The sequence below is a fragment of the Mastigoproctus giganteus genome, chromosome 8, assembly GCF_048544385.1.
Source record: "Mastigoproctus giganteus isolate SK-2022 chromosome 8, ASM4854438v1, whole genome shotgun sequence".
Lineage (NCBI taxonomy): Eukaryota > Metazoa > Arthropoda > Arachnida > Uropygi > Thelyphonidae > Mastigoproctus > Mastigoproctus giganteus.
The window spans coordinates 142,188,411-142,205,667 of record NC_143582.1 but is presented as its reverse complement, the minus strand read 5'-3'; the positions used below and the strand labels follow the sequence as shown (position 1 = coordinate 142,205,667).

The window sequence follows — 17,257 nt, the reverse complement described above, 5'->3', positions numbered from 1 at the left end:
AGCATTTTAAGTTTAATAAATGTTTTTTTTTTTTTTTTTTTAAATTCAGGAAATAATAACAAGTTAATGTATGCAATGTTATATTTCAGCTGCATTTATTATTTTTTTTCTTAAATTAAATGAATTTTATTTTTTTCCTTTTTCTGTGATTAATATAGATAAAAGGTAAAGAATTATCTCCTTATCAATTGATTACTAAGATTATAACTTTATAGAACACTTAATAAACTTAATCATTCAATTTAATTACAACTGTATAATAATTATTACTCTCTTCTATATTATTCTTTCTCTCTATTTGTGTATCTTTTCAAGCAATACCAGGTTTGTGAGTCTTATAACAGTATGCATACACAATACTAACGGTACTGCATTAAAATTATATTTAATTTATGATAATTTTTTACATATAAAATGTATGGAAAAAGAGAAATAAAAATTGCTAGATTTCAGTTTTAATGAAATTTGGAATGGCTTGACAAATATTTTTAAAAGGTCTATATATATAAGAGTTCGTGAAATCTGTCCATTGGAAATTGAGTTGTTTCATATGGATAAGCATGGTTAAAACCAATAAATTGGTTTACACACACATGCAGACCCCTCTAAAAATGGATACATTTTTAGAGGGGTGTACGTGTATTGGTTTGTTAGATGTAATAAAGAGTAGAGGACTCAAATTTTTTTCCATATTTTGTTCCATAAGCAAGTTTCAACATAAGTAGATTTCTGATGATTTCCTGAAGGGATATTTATTTTTATATTGAGAAATAATGAAGGGTAGCACTGACATTTATAATTTTATAAATTAACTTTAAACCTTGGCTGTGCCTTCTGATGTAAGGAGGGTTCATATATTGTATCTGCATTAATAGGAGTGGTATCTATTGCTGTTATAGTTTAGAATGTCATTTTGATGCAATAAGTATTTAATCATTATATCTGTGTTTTTTTTTTAATTTTATTTTATTTTTCTAGTTTGTCTAAATAAACTAGAAAGTGAGTGTAGGAACCAGATGGGGCAAGTGAATTCTAAATGGGGTAACACTAACATGGTAAAAAAATTTTTTGTCAGATTGGAATTATTTAATGAAGAAGCAAAGTATTTTATGATCATCAATATGAATTATTCCAGCTATAAGTTTGGTTTTAATATTGCAGCATAAGCAAATAAAATTATACTTTTATGGGAATTGCTGAATTATGCCACTTCACATTTTTTTTATTAAAAATTATTGTTACAGGCCAAAGTACTAAAGAGTTAAAGGTTTTTGCAGTCTTAAACAGTGCTAATTATTTTGCATGAAAGTTATAATTTTATATTGCCCCCATTCAGTAGCATTCTTACTTTCTCAGGAAAGAGACTGTTTGTTTATATAAATGTGGAATAGTAATGGATCTAATGATTAGCCTTGAAGAGTACCCATAGCAGAATTTATCTGTTTGCAAATACTACTCCAATAGATTGTTATTGGGTCTGTCAGCAGTATAATCAGTTAACATTGTAGAGGTTAGTATAAGTTTTTTTTTTTTTTTTTGGTAGTTGTTAGCGCATCGGCTTCTGTGGCCATAATGCACCTCCCAAGGTTTTTGCAGTACTTTGAACCAAGCCCGAGGCGGGATTCGAACCCACGACCTTTGGGTTGCCAGGCAGGTATTTTACCCACCCAGCTAGCCCGGTCGGCAGCTCTATAAGTGAAATTTAAGTTTTAGCAGGTTACGGTCAGTGAAACCAAAAATACCCTGAACAGCTCAGTGTAGACTAAATCTACCCAATCCCCATGTCAGTTTCTGTGGAAATGAAATGCTACAGGGAGATGAGGTTTGTCACTACAGACCTGCCTGGGCAATATTGTTGTAAGGCAGAGGCTAGTTTAGAGTTAAAATACTAAGATAATTTCTGTTGAATGGTAGCGTCCAGATTCTTAGCTATGTTATTTAATAATATGATCAAACTGTAATTGGTAGTTTCTAATTTGGAGCCCTTTGTTTGAATTGTGGAAATAAATGCTGCTTTTAAATGACTGTGATAATCTCCTACTAAGGATTTATTAAAAATGAAAATTGTTTTTTTTTAATGGTTCAAAGCATACTTTTCAAAATATAGTGGATTTTATCACATCTAGAATAAGGCGCATTATAGCCATAGTAGCTTATGTGCCATTAAACTCCCATAACAACAATATCTAGAATATGTAAATGATGTTAATTAATAATAATGTAATGCATTAATGAATATTAATAAATTATATAATGTAAATATGTAATGATGTAAATTACGTAAATAATACATGCAGGGTTTATATCACTTTCTTTCACAGTAAAGTATAAGAATTGAGTGTTATCATAATTTATATATATATATAATTTAAATAATGGCTTAAAGTTTAAGCCATTATTTAAATAAAGTCTGTCGATATGGGGCATGATGGTCAGTCTATTATTTTGATATTTTGTTTTGCATTTAGTAGTACTTTTAACCCCCTTTTTTGGTGATATTTCACCTTTTTCGGAACTGGTACCTTCGAGGGGGTACCGCCAAATTATATTATAATTGGCATTATTTTAAATTTGACATCGGTTTTATTAATTAGATTTAAAGCTAAATTATATAGGGGACAATTGGCTACGGTTTATGTCTTTATTACCTTTACTTTCCCTTTCCTGTTTGGTTTATTTTATTTTACGTTATTTTTATGTTAATTTTTCGCTCTACATTTTTGCCATACTACTGGCTTATGTTTTTATTTTGTTTTATTTTGAATTATCGAATATATATATATATATATATATATATTATAACGTATTTATTCAAAATAAATTGTAAATATATTTCTATTTATTTGTAGAATTTACTGTTAAACGTGGTATGTAACTAGAGCGATTTCTTTTTCTAGAGGAGTTAACTGAATTACAATTATGAATTTAGGCGCCTCCGTAGCCAGGTGGGAAGGAGCAGCAGCAGCAGTGCGTAGCACACGCTTCTTGATTAGACCGGGGTTCGAGCCCATCACCACCAAATACGAAGGATGCGGAAAGGTCAAGGAATGACCACCGCATATCCCAGAGCAATATGGCCTTAGTTGCTAATGCTCCTAAAAACCAAACAACAACAATTATGAAATTATCAATTAGAGAAATTAGTTTTTTTTTTTTTTTTTTGATCAAGGTCTAATAACTGTTTGCCAGCTTCTGTAAGATGGCAGATTTAGTTTTAGCTTTATAGACAATTTGTTCAGAACATTTTTATTATCTCCTTTATTACTGAAATGAAATTATTTTATTTCAGCAATAAAGGAAATTATTAAAGAGAGTGGTAATCAATGGACACTGCTCTTCATGGACTAATGTTATTAGTGGAGTTCCTCAGGGGTCCGTGTTGGGCCCATTTGTTGTTTTCTGTATTTGTCATTGATATTGATGAAGGTAAAAGTAGAAAAAGTAAAGTGCAGCCATTATCAACCCACTGCAGGATGGAAGCCTCCTCAACAATTCATGCTGAGGGAAGTGGACCATAATCTGCCACGCTGGTCCAGTGCTGGTTGGCAGATCGACCGTATTCAGCAGTCAGGGGCTTGAACCCCGGTCTACTCAAGGAGCGTGTGCTACTGCACTCTCGCTCCTGCCCACTCGGCTACGGAGGCCGGTTTGATGAAGGTATATCAGGCTTAATGTCCAAGTTTACAGATGATATGAAGGTTGGTAGGGTTGTTACTGATAGTAAGGATGGTATGCTACTGCAACGGGATCTAGAAAAGTTGAGCAGATGGGCTGAGAGGTGGCAAGTGAAGTTAAAATTGACAAATGTGAAGTACTGCTTATAGGTAGCAGTAACTCCAGAGTGACATACCAAATGTGTGGTACTACATTCAGAGTAGTAGAGAATGAAAAACACCTGGGGGTAATCGTTCCGTTAGATATGAAGTTTTCTGAGAGTGCAGACAGGCTGCAAGAATAGCTCATGATGTCTTGTCAATGATATATAAGGAATTTTGCTAGCAGGGATAAGGAGGTGATTGTCACATTTTATAAGCAATGGTCAGGCCTCATTTTAGGAAAAATGTTGAGCTACTAGAATGAGTACAGAGAAGAGCAAAAAGATTAGTGAGTGGAACAAACAGTTGCTGTTATGAAGATAGGCTTAACTTCTACAGCATCTGGAGACTAGGCACCTGCGAGATGATCTGATTAAGGTGTATAAGGCCTTGAATGGTTTAAGCAATCTCAATGCTGATGGGATTCTTTCTCTTGCTCATATTCCACACATGAAAGGGTATAAATTCAAATTGAGGAAAGACAGTTGTAGAAATTTGCTTATGGCCAGCGGGTGGTCAACTGGTGGAAAAAACTTCCATATCTCGTTGTGGAAGCTGACTGCTTAAATAAATTAAAGGCTGAACTAGACAAACCTTTGGAGTGAATGGGAAGATTTATTTATTTATTTTTTGGCTGATGCTAAATAAACTTGCTTTCTTGCATCACATGCCTTTACTAATGGTAATGCTAATTTGTGATATTGGTCAAGGATATTTTGATAAATAGTAGTAGTAGTGGCATGTGATGCAAGAAAGCAAGTGTATGAGCTTATGCAGCATCAGCCAAAAAAAAAAAAAAAAAATTTACAAAACAATTCTCTCTAAATGTATGTCCAGTTCCACCTTAAATTTATTTAATCTATCAACTTCCACAACGACAGATGGAAGTTTGTTCCAGCAATTAGCCACCCACTGGCTAAAGGCAAATTTCCGAACATGTATTCTATATCTGTCTTTCCTTAATTTGAATTTATGTCCCCTTAGGTTCGTAATCTGAACAAGTGGAAGAATCCCATCAGAATTCAGTGTGCTCAACCCTTTCAAGGCCTTATACACCTCAATCAGATCACCTCGCAGGTGCCTAGTCTCCAGCCACTGCAATTTGCAGAACTTAAGCCTCTCTTGGTAAGAGGATCCCTTCACTCACCAATCTTGTTGCCCTTCTCTGTACACGATAAAGCAAATCTACATCTTTCCTAAAATGAGTCCTCCAGACCTGTACGCAGTACTCAAAAGGCGTGGCCTGACCATTGCCTTATACAGAGGGACAATCACCTCCCTTTCCCTGCTAGCAAAATTCCTATATATCATTGACAAAACCCCCATGACATGCCTTGGCAGCTTGTCTGCATTGCTCAGAAAACTTCATATCTGACTGCACAATTACTCCCAGGTCTTCTTCATTTTCTACCACCTTAAGTGTAGTACCACACAGTTGGTACGTTTCTCTGGGGTTGCTTCTACCCATGTGCAGTACTTTGCATTTGTCAAGGTTAAACTTCAGTTGCTACTTCTCAGCCCATCTGCTCAAATTTTCTAGATGCTGTTGCAGTAGCACACTACCAATACTGTCATTAACAACCCTGCCAACCTTTGTATCATCTGCAAACTTCGACACTAATCCTTATTTCCTTCATCAATATCATTGATTAAAGAGGCCTGTGCGCTCTGGATTCATTATTATTATTTTGGATTATTACGTTACACAGAGCAAAACGGAGACAGAATAAGTAATGACAAGTTTAATATTAATTGGAAAAACACACATATATTAAACTAAATACATAAAAAAGCTTTCGGTTAGTTTGCTAACCTTCATTATTGAAACTGACAGTTAAGAGTGTGGACATGATGGAAGAATTAGAGGGTCGTGCATTTACAAATGTACCAGATTGGATTACCTTTTGGTGTTGCTATGTGGATGATGTGTTTGTGGTTATCCCCAGAAATTCGGGTGACCAACTCTTAGAGCACCTGAACTGTCTGTCGCCTTTCATAAAACTCACAATTGAGCTAGAATCTATTGGCGGCACGCCTGGTTGGAGTCACTGAATATTACATGCTCTAATACCACAGTCAACAGGAGCAGTGGATGTCGTGTCACCTCTATCATTGAAGCAACCATTTTGATGAATTCTTGCCTGACGTGAGGGCACGCACTTGAAGACAACTGTCTATCGTAAACCAATGTGTGCTGGCCAGTTTACGAACTTATAGTCAGCACACGCGTGCAGCCATCTTCTTGCAACTGCACGAACCTTGTTAACCTGTGCTTGGATCTACTCTAGTTCTGTAGATGAGGCGCATTGAGATTGCTAAAGTCAAGGCGGATCTTGCGAGGTGTGGCTATCCCACCCTTGACAGGTGTGACCTACAGACACATGACCATGTAGCGACTAACAGGAACATCCAAGGTAATGACTGAACGGCGAGTACCTTTATCCCATAATACCCAAACCTATCACAACTGGTTTCTATGGTCCTAAAATCACATGGGATAAAATGCATAAAACCCCCAGGCAGAATGTTATGAACCCTCATTTCTAAAGTGAAAACACCGGTTCCCACCTTACTACAAAGTGGTCTAGTGTACCACATCCCTTGCCATGACTGCACTGACTGCTACATTGTGGAAACTGGGAGATGGCTCGGAAACCGTCTTTCGGACCACAAAAGAGCCTTCCGCTTAGTGGACATAGAACACTCAGCCATTGCTGAACACTTCTGGTTAACCCACCATGACATTGACCCACACCGCAATGTCGTGATTGTAGATAGGTCCCGTCACTACTGGCGGCACGCCTGGTTGGAGTCACTGAATATCACATGCTCTAATACCACAGTCAACAGGAGCAGTGGATGTTGTGTCAACACTAACATTGAAGCAACCATTTTGATGAATGACAAACATTGGCAACATGCGTTACAGTCACAGGCTTCAACATCCAACAATTAACCATCAAGTCACGCGGTACATGATTGGCAATACACATCCTCATGTTCCACACTCTTAACTGTTAGTTTGACCGATGAAGGTTAGCTAACTAATCGAAAGCTTTTGTATATATTTAATTTAATATATGTGTGTTTTTTCCAATTAATATTAAACTTGTCCTTACTTATTCTGTCTCCACTTTGCTCTGTGTAGCGTAATAATTCAAAATAATAATTCATTTATATCATTGATAAATATACAAAACAACAGTGGGCCCAACACTGAACCCTGTGGGACTCCACTAATAACATTAGACCACAAAGAGCAGCATCCATTGATTACCACTCTGTCTTCTCCCACTCAACCACCATTTTATCCATTGTAGCAACTTACCCTTAATACCATTCTGCTCCAATTTGTACAGTAGTCTTACACGTGCAACAATGTCAAAAGCTTTCTTGAAATCGAAGTATATGATATCAAAATTATTTTTTACATCCAGTTCCGTTGTAACCACACCGTAGTATCCAATCAAATTTGTCAGACAAGACTTTCCCTTAACAAACCCATGCTGTGTCTGAATTATTGCTGTAGTCTTGTTTAGATGATCCTGCAATGTATCTTTAACCAGGACTCCTTTATATTACCTGGAACAGAAGTTAAACTAACCGATCTTAATTACTCGTCACCCTTCGATCCTTTGTGAATTGGGAATACATTTGCAGATCTCCAATCTATAGGGGACTTCCCCTGAGTCCAAGGATGGTCCCATAATAATGGCTAAGGGTTTGCTTAGTTCCTTTGCCACCTCTAATATAATTGGATAGATCCCATTTCTTATGTTTAACTTCAACAATTTCTCCTCACTTTGCTCTCAGTTATTACAAAATCATTAAGCACCCTGTTACAATTTGATAAACCTCTGGCATTTTACTCCCTTAATAACTTTTCACGTGTGAATGTAGATGCAAAATACTCATTTAGTTTGTTAGCTATCTGAGCAGGATCATCAACGGTTGAACCATCAATATCAAGTGGACCAATCTGACTCATCCCCTTCCTTTTAGAGTTTATATAAGTAAAGCAGTCTTTGCTGTTTTCATTAGCATTCCTTGCCAAAGATTGATTATAGACTATGTTATATCTGCTATAGGCTTCCATGTCGACTGATAATTTATATGCATCTCATGCATTTTTCTTCTCTGCCATGAGTCTCATTAGTTCATTTGACAACCATTTAGGCCTAAAACTATATTTCTTAATTGGTATGAAATGCCTAATAGATTCCACAATTAATTCCTTGAATGCTTTCCACTGTACAGAATTTAAAAACTGTCTGAGACCACTGTAGTCACCTTTACGGAACCAAAAACCCTTCCCTTTACCCCTGATGGTAATTATATCTTTAAGTAAATCCCACATTAGTACACTGTTGATCACTGCCACCTAGTGGTTCCTTTATCTGCAAATTCCTAATACACAAATAATCACGGTTGATAACCAAATCAAGGGTATTACCCTCTCTGGTTGCCTCTCAAACATGCTGCTGCAGAAAACAATCATCCTTTAAATCCACAAAAGTCTTACTAGTGTGCAAGTGAACAACCCACAGGTTCCAGTCAATATCTGGGAAGTTAAAATCCCCCATTATAAGACATTCTGATTTACTACCCTTCTATTTCTCCGTACAATAGTTAATTGTACTCATTAGAGTCATTAGGCATATATCACACCCCTACTCTTATTTTTGCTTTCCCAGTGCTTATGTCATACCAAACTAACTCAGAATTTCACTGTACATCTATGTCAATTGGATGCACTTCCTTAGATTCTGTTTTTCTTAATTATCTTGCAGTTGGAACCTATCCAAAACACAAGGGGATTTAGCCACAATTAGATAACTCGGATCTAACAATGGCATGTCAGTCTCTATATCAATAATAGAAACACAATGTAAGTGTGTGTGCAGTTGAACAACTTGGAAAACAAGGTGCTGGGTATTTCAGAGACTGCTGGTAGTCATTGCGGAACAAGTAAATACCCGGGCTGTATTAAGATAGCTATGGATAAGAACAAGTGCATGTATACTTGTGTGTACACCAATGCTAGGAGTGTAGTAAATAAATTTGATGCATTTGAGGTACTGATCAAAACGCCAAAGGCAAATATTGTTGGAATATCAGAGACATGGTGTCACACAGATATAAGGAATGCAGAATTGGAATTTGGGGAGTACAATGTGTACAGGAAGGATAGGAAGGGAGGAGGATATTAGTTAAGAAACACAAAATCTAAGGAAGTGCATCCAGTTGACATGGGTAGACAGTGCAGTGTTGAGTCAGCTTGGTGTGATGTAAGCACTGGGAAAGCAAAATTGAGAGTAGGAGTTTACTATAGGCCTAATGACTCTGATGAGCATAATGAATAGCTGTAGAGAGAAATAGTGGGCCAGTAAATCAGATTGCCTTATAATAGGGTATTTTAATTTCCCAGATATTGACTGGAACTTGTGGGTTATTCATTCACACACACTAGCATGGCTTTTGTGGATTTATTGGATGATTGTTTTCTATAGCGGCATGTTCAGGAGGCACCCAGAGGGAGTAATACTCTTGATTTGATTATCAGTAGTGATTCTTCATGTATTAAGTATCTGCAGATAAAGAAGCCACTAGGTAGAGTGATCACAGTGTGCTCATGAGGGATTTACACTCAGAGATAACTACTATCAGGGTTAAATGGAAGGGTTTTTGCTTTCATAAAGTTGACTACGGAGGTCTGAGACAGTTTTTAAAGTTTATACAGTGTGACCAACTGATGATGTTACCAACAGCAAATTCTAAATGGGCAGCATTCAAAGAATTAATCTTGGAAGCTACTAGGCTTTTCATACCAACCAAGAAATATTGTTCAAGGTTTAGGCCTAAATGGATATCAGATGAACTAATTAGACATGTGGCAGAGAAGAAAAATGCATGGGATACATATAAATTAACAGGTGGCACAGAAGCCTATGGAAGATATAAGCTGGTCTGTAAGCAAGTCACAAAGGAGGTTAGGCAGACAAAGGCAGTTTACGAGAAATCTTTGGCAAAGGATGCAAAGAAAAACAGCAAAGAGTTCTTTATTTATGTAAACTCTAGAAGGAAGGTGATGAATCAGATTGGTCCACTTGACATCGATGATTCAACTATTGATGATCTTGCTCAGGTAGCTAACAAACTGAATGAGTATTTTGCATCTACATTTACACATGAGGAGTTATTCAGTGAGAGGATTACCGGAGGTGTATTAGCCTATGGTACTGAGTTAAATGGTTTTTTAATAACAGGAAGCAAAGTGCAGGAGAAATTGTTGAAGATAAACATAAAAAAGGCAGCTAGGGTGGATGGGTATCTATCGAATTATATTAAAGGAAACTGCAAAGGAAATAATCAAACCCTTAGCCTTAATTATGAGAGCTTCCTTGGACTCAGGGGAGGTACCCATGGACTGGAGATGTTCAAATATGACCCTAATTCACAAAGGAGGATCAAAGGGCAACACACATAATTACACACCTGTTACTTTAACTTCTGTTCCAGGGAAATTAATGGAGGCACTGGTTAAAAAACCACTGCAGGATCATCTAGAAAACACCTCGGTTGTAGTTTGGACACAGCATGGGTTTGTTAAGGGGATGTCCTGCCTGACCGATTTGATTGGTAGCCAAGTGATCATGCGCGGGAGTGCAGTACACTACTGCAAGAAGATCTAGGAACGTTGAGCAGATAGGCTGAGAGGTGGCTACTGAAGTTTAACATTGACAAATGTAAGGTACTGCATGTGGTTCAGTCAGATATGAAGTTTTCTGAGCAGTGCAGATAGTCTGCAAGAGTAGCTCATGATGTCTTGTCAATGATATACAGCAATTTTTCTAGCAGAGATAAGGAGGTGATTATCCTCTTGTATAAGGCAATGGTCATCAAACACCTTGAATACTGTATACAGATCTGAAGGCCTCATTTTAGGAAGGATCTAGAGCTGCTGGAATGAGTACAGAGAAGAGCAACAAGATTAGTGAATGGAACAAAGGGTTGCCCTTACGAAGGAAGGGGGCACCTCCGTAGCCAGGTGGGAAGGAGCAGCAGTGCATAGCACACGCGTCTTGATTAGACCGGGGTTCGAGCCTGTTACCACCAAATACGGATGATGCGGAAAGGTCAGGGTATGACCACCGCATATCCCGGAGCAATATGGCCTTAGTTGCTAATGCTCCTAAAAACCAAATAAACAACAACAACGAAGGAAGGGTTAAGATTTTCAAATTACAGGTTCTGGTGACTAGGCACCTGCGAGATGATCTCATTGAGGTGTATAAGGCCTTGAATGGTTTGAGCAAGCTCAGTGCTGATGGGATTCCGCCTTTTGCCCAGATTGATTGTCTGAGTAGACATAAATTCAAATTGAGGAAAAACAGTTGTAGAATAGATGTGCAGAAGTTTTTGTCTTTAGCCAGCATGTGGTTGATTGCTGGAACAAACTTCCATCTGTTGTTGTAGAAGTTGGGTAGCTTAAATAAATTCAAGGCAGAACTAGACATAAATTTGGAGTGAATGGATGGGTGAAATGGAAAGGGTTTTTTTTTTTTTTTTTGGTGATGCTGTATAATCTTGCTTTCTTGCATCATATGTCTCTGCTAATGCTAAATGACAACCATTGTGTTAAACTGAAACTTTCAAAATTGGTAGATTGTCCAGCACCATCTCTATTGTAAAATCAATATACCAATATACAGAAATAAAGAATTAAAGATACTGGAGGAGCAGTAACTCTGACCCCTGTGGAACAACTGCAAAGACATCATCAACGTACCAATGCCGGAGTCTGATGGTAGTCGGCAAATCTGCACTTACGTTGTCTTCAAAAGCCTCCATAGTAATATTTGCTATGGGGGCACTAACTGATGTGCCCATAGGAGTTCTCCAAATTTGCTTATATAAAGAACTGCCACATTTGATAGCACAATTGGACAAACATAAATTTAAGGCCTGACATATATCATCAACAGAGAGTAAGGTCTTGCTACTCAATGTGGAATCCTTGTCCGACAACTGCCTAACAAACATAATGGTGGGCTGAATCAGAGTAGATGTGAACAGGGAGACCATGTCAAAGGAACCATGACCTCACTCTCCATAATATTAAACTCCCTGATGCCCTCCAAAAAAAAAGATTTAATGGTGATTAAGTCTTCAGTTACTTTTTGTTTGAATCAATAGTGAACTTAATCCTTTTGTAATGCAGTTAAACTGAGGTTTATCCAATTGATATCCTTCTTTAGAAGAGTAATCCCTTCTTCAAAAGTCTTAATTTCCTCAAAAAATGTCACCAATTTTAGAGGGAAATTTTGGAGTAACAGTGTTTATTTTTTGAGAGATCGAGATCTGAGTGGCGAGGTAGTTATTCCATTGCTGTCATCATATCAGCTGTTTCATGTTCATTTTCAAGCTGTGATTAATCCATTTTCTACAATGTATCTTTGGTAATAGCCTGCTTTACAGTATTTTTTTTTTTTTTTTTTTTTGACAATCTGTGCATTTTTAATGGGAAGATTGAAGTAACTTATTGAAATGTTTAAATTTGTAACAACCTTTGTCTTCTACCAAGAAGCCATATAAAGTATGTGTGTATATATACGAGAGTGGTTCAATAAAGAATCGCCTTCACCTACTTCCATATATAGCAGAGTCGTGATATTTTGTGTGTAGCATAATATCTCTGTACTAAAGGTGTGAAATTTCAGCCTTGTGTCTTAATTTGTTTTTCTTTTACAGAGCTGAACGTGTGACAAAGTAGCATCATGGACAAAGTTGAAGCTAGAGCTGTAATCCGGTATCTGTTCTTGAAGGGGAATTCTTCTAAACAAATCCACGAGGAGATGACTGCTGTATATAAGGATGAAGCCCCATCCTATGGCATTGTGAAGCACTGGCATAGACAGTTTAGGTGTGGTTGGATATCAGTAGAATCTGAGCCCATTCCAGGTCGTCCCCATTCAGCCATTGATGACAGCACGATCAGATAAGTGAAGTCGTTAATCATGGAAGATCGCCGGATATCTGTGCACTAATTGTCCCAGGAGGTGAAGATTAGTGTGGGCTCTGTTGAAACAGTCCTTCATGACCAACTCCATTTATGGAAATTGAGTACAAGATGGATTCCCAGATTATTGACTGGTTTCCAGAAGGCTGATTGTATACCATTTTGACCCTGAAAGTAAAAAGCAGTCCATGGAATGGTGACATCATGGTCCCCCCCCCCCAAGAAGGCAAGGGTCCAAGTGTCAGCAGGAAAGGTCTTGCTGACAAGATAAAACAATTACAGGTGCCTATTATGCCAACTTACAAAATTACAGGAGAAAATCCAAACATGTAGGTGTGGCCTGCTGTCCAAAGGTGTGAGAATGCTTCAAGACGTTGCCCCAGTTCACACTTCTGAAATTGCAACAACACAAGCAGCCACTTGTGGATATGAAATACTGCCCCCATCCAGTATACTCACCTGATCTTGCACCATCGGATTTCTTGTTTCCTTCCCTCAAATCATTTCTTTGGGGGACCCACTTCCCTGATGACGAGACTCATATCTGCAACAGAGGCATGGTTCAAAGACCCCAATGTCACCACCTCTACAAAAACGGTATCCGTAGCCTCATCCATCAATGAGGATGGGAAAAATGTGTAAATCTGCATGGTGGCTATGCATAGGACTAAAACCTGTGCCAAGAATCAACAGGATAGCACTTCTGCAGCTTGGTCAGGGTGATTCTTTATTGAACCACCCTCGTATATAATATATAACTTACAAAACTGTTGAATACCTGTTGAATATGATGTATTTTTTTTTTTTTTTTTTTTTTGGTAGTTGTTGGCGCATCGGCTTCTGTGGCCATAATGCACCACCCAAGGTTTTTTTTGCAGTACTTTGATCCAAGCCCGAGGCGGGATTCGAATCCGCGACCTTTTGGGTTGCCAAGCAGGCACTTCACCCACCCGGCTAGCCCGGTCAGCCTATGATGTTTTAAAACAGAAATTGGAAGCTTTTCCCACTATATCAGCTACTTTAAAAAAATAAATGAGGTTGTAAGAATTGATCCACCACAATTTTTTCCAAGTGTATTTCTATCAAAAAAAAATTCTATAATTTTAGAATTGTAGAGCATTAGCATATAGGCATAATGTGCCTATTGTGTTCATGTTTGTCTATCCATATGTCCAGAAGTAACAACTTGATCGACAGATTTTCATGGAATTCAGCATTTAGGCCTTTTAAAAGATTTCTTAAGCCATTCCAAATATTATTAAAATTGAACCAATAGAAATCCAGCAATTATTTCTTTAATAACTTGACTTCTAGTGGATGGATCTTGAAGAAATTTTGTATTTGGGCATTTCAGAAAGATTTGTCAAGCCTTCCTAAATTTCATTAAAATTTGATGAATAGAGATCTCGCAGTTATTATTCATGCATATCACTTAGGCTATCCATATATTGTAGCTGAAGCACTAGATATTATGTGTTGCTGTGTTGGTTGGAGGAATAAATGGGCAATAGACAATTTCCTTGGTTTGTAAATAAAATTCATTGTTTTAGCACTCTTTTCTTTTTTTATATATGTATAAGTGTGAAATTATTACTACTTGTTAATGCACCTGAAATGTAATGCACTGCATACATTAACTTTTAAATTGATATTTAAAAGTTTAAAGTAAACTTAAAAACTAAATCAGGCAAATGATTTAATGTGATTTCTGGCAATAGTGTTCTTTATAAAATAGTATTTTTATTTCTGTGCACTGTGATCATCCATTTGCCAACCCGTATTTTAAATATGGTAAGGTCCTAAACTCGAAATTAGAAATCTATACAAGTAAATAATCAGAGGCTTTTTTAGCATGTTTTCCCTAATAAATGACATTTAACAAGTTAATTTTTTAATTAGGAAGTAATCTGAAAAATGCTTATTTTATGTGAAACACTTTCAGGATTTCTTCCTTCCCTCACTCCACCCCACCAGTCATTTGCAACTAAGATTTTGCAAAGATGCCAACTCTGCTGCAGCAGTGTGTCCCAATGCTTGTCTCTATATCATACAGTTTTTGGGGAAAAAAAAAGAAAAGTTTCGCTGACATCCTGTTTCCCTGAAACGAGAATGAAACATAAAGTGATGCTGGCTCAGTCCAGCTGAGGAGGTAGATGTGTTAAAATGGAGGAGTAGGGAATCACGGGGGAAACTACTTTTAGCAATGAAAGTATTAATACAATTTTTTTCCCTCTGGTCCTGCTTTGGAAGAGTTGTGGCAGTGAGATTAATTTATCCATTGACCGAGGATTCTGAAGCATTACCATTAGATTTAGTTCATTCTACTATTTTCAGACCAATATGAAAAGAGATTAATCTTTTTATATTGATTCTGCATATCCATTTTACAGCTTACTTTTAAAGATCCATGAGCATTTAAAAAAAAAAAATAATTTCTACTAAACTACTGCATTTAGTGACTGGAAGAGTTCTCAGCTCCACTGTAACTAGTTTATTGCAAATGATTTGTGGTATATCATTGATATGATATGTGGCATGTTAATTGATAGTCAACTTTTTTATTTTAATTTTGTAAAAAATTAAAATTAAAGGATAAGAAAAATGAAATTTGGACCAGATAGTTATGTTTGGTTTGCTGTTGAGCTCCAAACTTATCATGTGATTGACTCTCCATATTTTATTTCAAATTCTGCACTTCACTTCTTCCTGTGGTTTCTTTGTATCAGGTGTAATTTTCTCTCTTTTTTTTAAATTTACACTTTCATATTCATCTTTTCATTTTGAATCTTGTATTATATAATTGCATTCTCTTTCAAAACCCTTTTTTATTATTATTTACCTCATGAGTTCATGCACTTATTGGAATCCATTTTTATCGGAGATGATTTTAGTATTTAGGCTCACATCTATAGTGTTTACCTCATGTTTGACTGTTTACATAAATTCTTGCTAAAGAAGTTGGCATCTGCTTTAAAGTTTTGTTGCTGTTTTCTGGTCATGATTATTGTATTTTCTTTTGTGTAGTATACAATAAACATACAAAAAAAAGTTGATATGATATGTGGCATGTCAATATTTTCAATAAACATTAAAATGCATTTTAATTTAATTTCTAACATTTACAGGCTTGAGTGGCAGATTTATGGTAACAGCTCTTCCAACTATATACCAGTAAGTTTGATTTTTAATTTTTTTATGAATATATAATATAGGTGCACATTTAATAGAACTACTTTTTAGAACTCTTTAGCTGATATTATCTTTATTACAACTTCTGTTTTCTTATGGTTAATTTAGCTTGTTTACCTTTCCAAGTATAAAACTTTATGGAATTCAGGCATAATTACAAAATCACAATATAAGAAACATTTCCATCTGTAGAGTAGAGAAATGTTGAAATATACACATCAAAAGTCTAATATCGTAATGTTATAATTAGATCCCAAGTTGTCCAACACAACTTTATTTATTATATTACATGACAGAATTGTTGTACTTTTGCTTTTTTTTTTTTGGTACTATGGGATAAGGCTTGTAAGCTATTTTCAAACATACTTTAACTCAATCTCTTTGACTCAGATCATTTATATACAGAAATGAGTTTAATTTTTTCTCCAGTTTGTATAATTTGTTTCATACTTTTGTTACACACCTTTTTTGTTATATGTAGGCTTCATATTATTGAAATTTAATTGGTAGAAAAAACAGAAGACAATTTTAAAAATTAATACATTTTTTAAATTAAATATTCATTGAAAATAAAGTACCATGATTTAGTGTTAACTTTCAACGAAAATTATATGTTAAAATTGTAAATAGGTGTAAAATTGAATGTGAAAATTTATTTTTTATGACTGTTATTTGCTTTCTGTTGGACAGGCAACAGTTCTCTCTGTCTGTCCATCCACATGTATTTAATAATATAAAATACCATTTTATAATTTACATTTGAAATTTTAAATTTTGGTCCTTTAGAATATCTTTAATTAAAACTGAACCAATAGAAATTGGACAACTTTTTTTAAATTTCAAGTTCTCTATATGTAAATGGAAGTATATTTTGGATTTTTTTGGCCATTACTCAATAAGGAAAAGTCAGCTTGGCACCAGATTTTAAGAATGTGTTCTGTTTTTTGTTGTTTCGTTGGTCCTGGAGATGATTTAGGTCCAATTCCCATAACCTTCCTCAGTTCTGCTCCTGCATAGAAACAGTGCAATAAATTTGGAACAGCAGCTCCAGTTGTTTTCAAAATTTAAAGATATTTTTTTAGAATATTTTTCTGCACTTTGGTATCAAATATGATAGTAGGCTACTCCCTTTCCTTTGTGTAACCTCCATCCACTCTCCCCCTCGAGAGAGAGAGAGAGAAAGAGAGAGAGAGAGAGAGAGAGAGAGAGAGAGAGAGAGAGAGAGAATGGCTAT

At 36.1% G+C, this 17,257-nt stretch overlaps 1 protein-coding gene across 1 annotated transcript in view; it reads left to right on the top strand.

The window, feature by feature from the left end:
* Nucleotides 1-17,257, top strand: part of LOC150081865 (thioredoxin-related transmembrane protein 1-like) — a 117,176-nt gene that overhangs the window by 17,429 nt on the left and 82,490 nt on the right. The window contains exon 3 of the mRNA XM_090379773.1: nucleotides 15,960-16,005. Coding sequence (XP_090235899.1) covers nucleotides 15,960-16,005 — 46 coding nt within the window. The remainder of the gene's footprint in view (nucleotides 1-15,959; nucleotides 16,006-17,257) is intronic.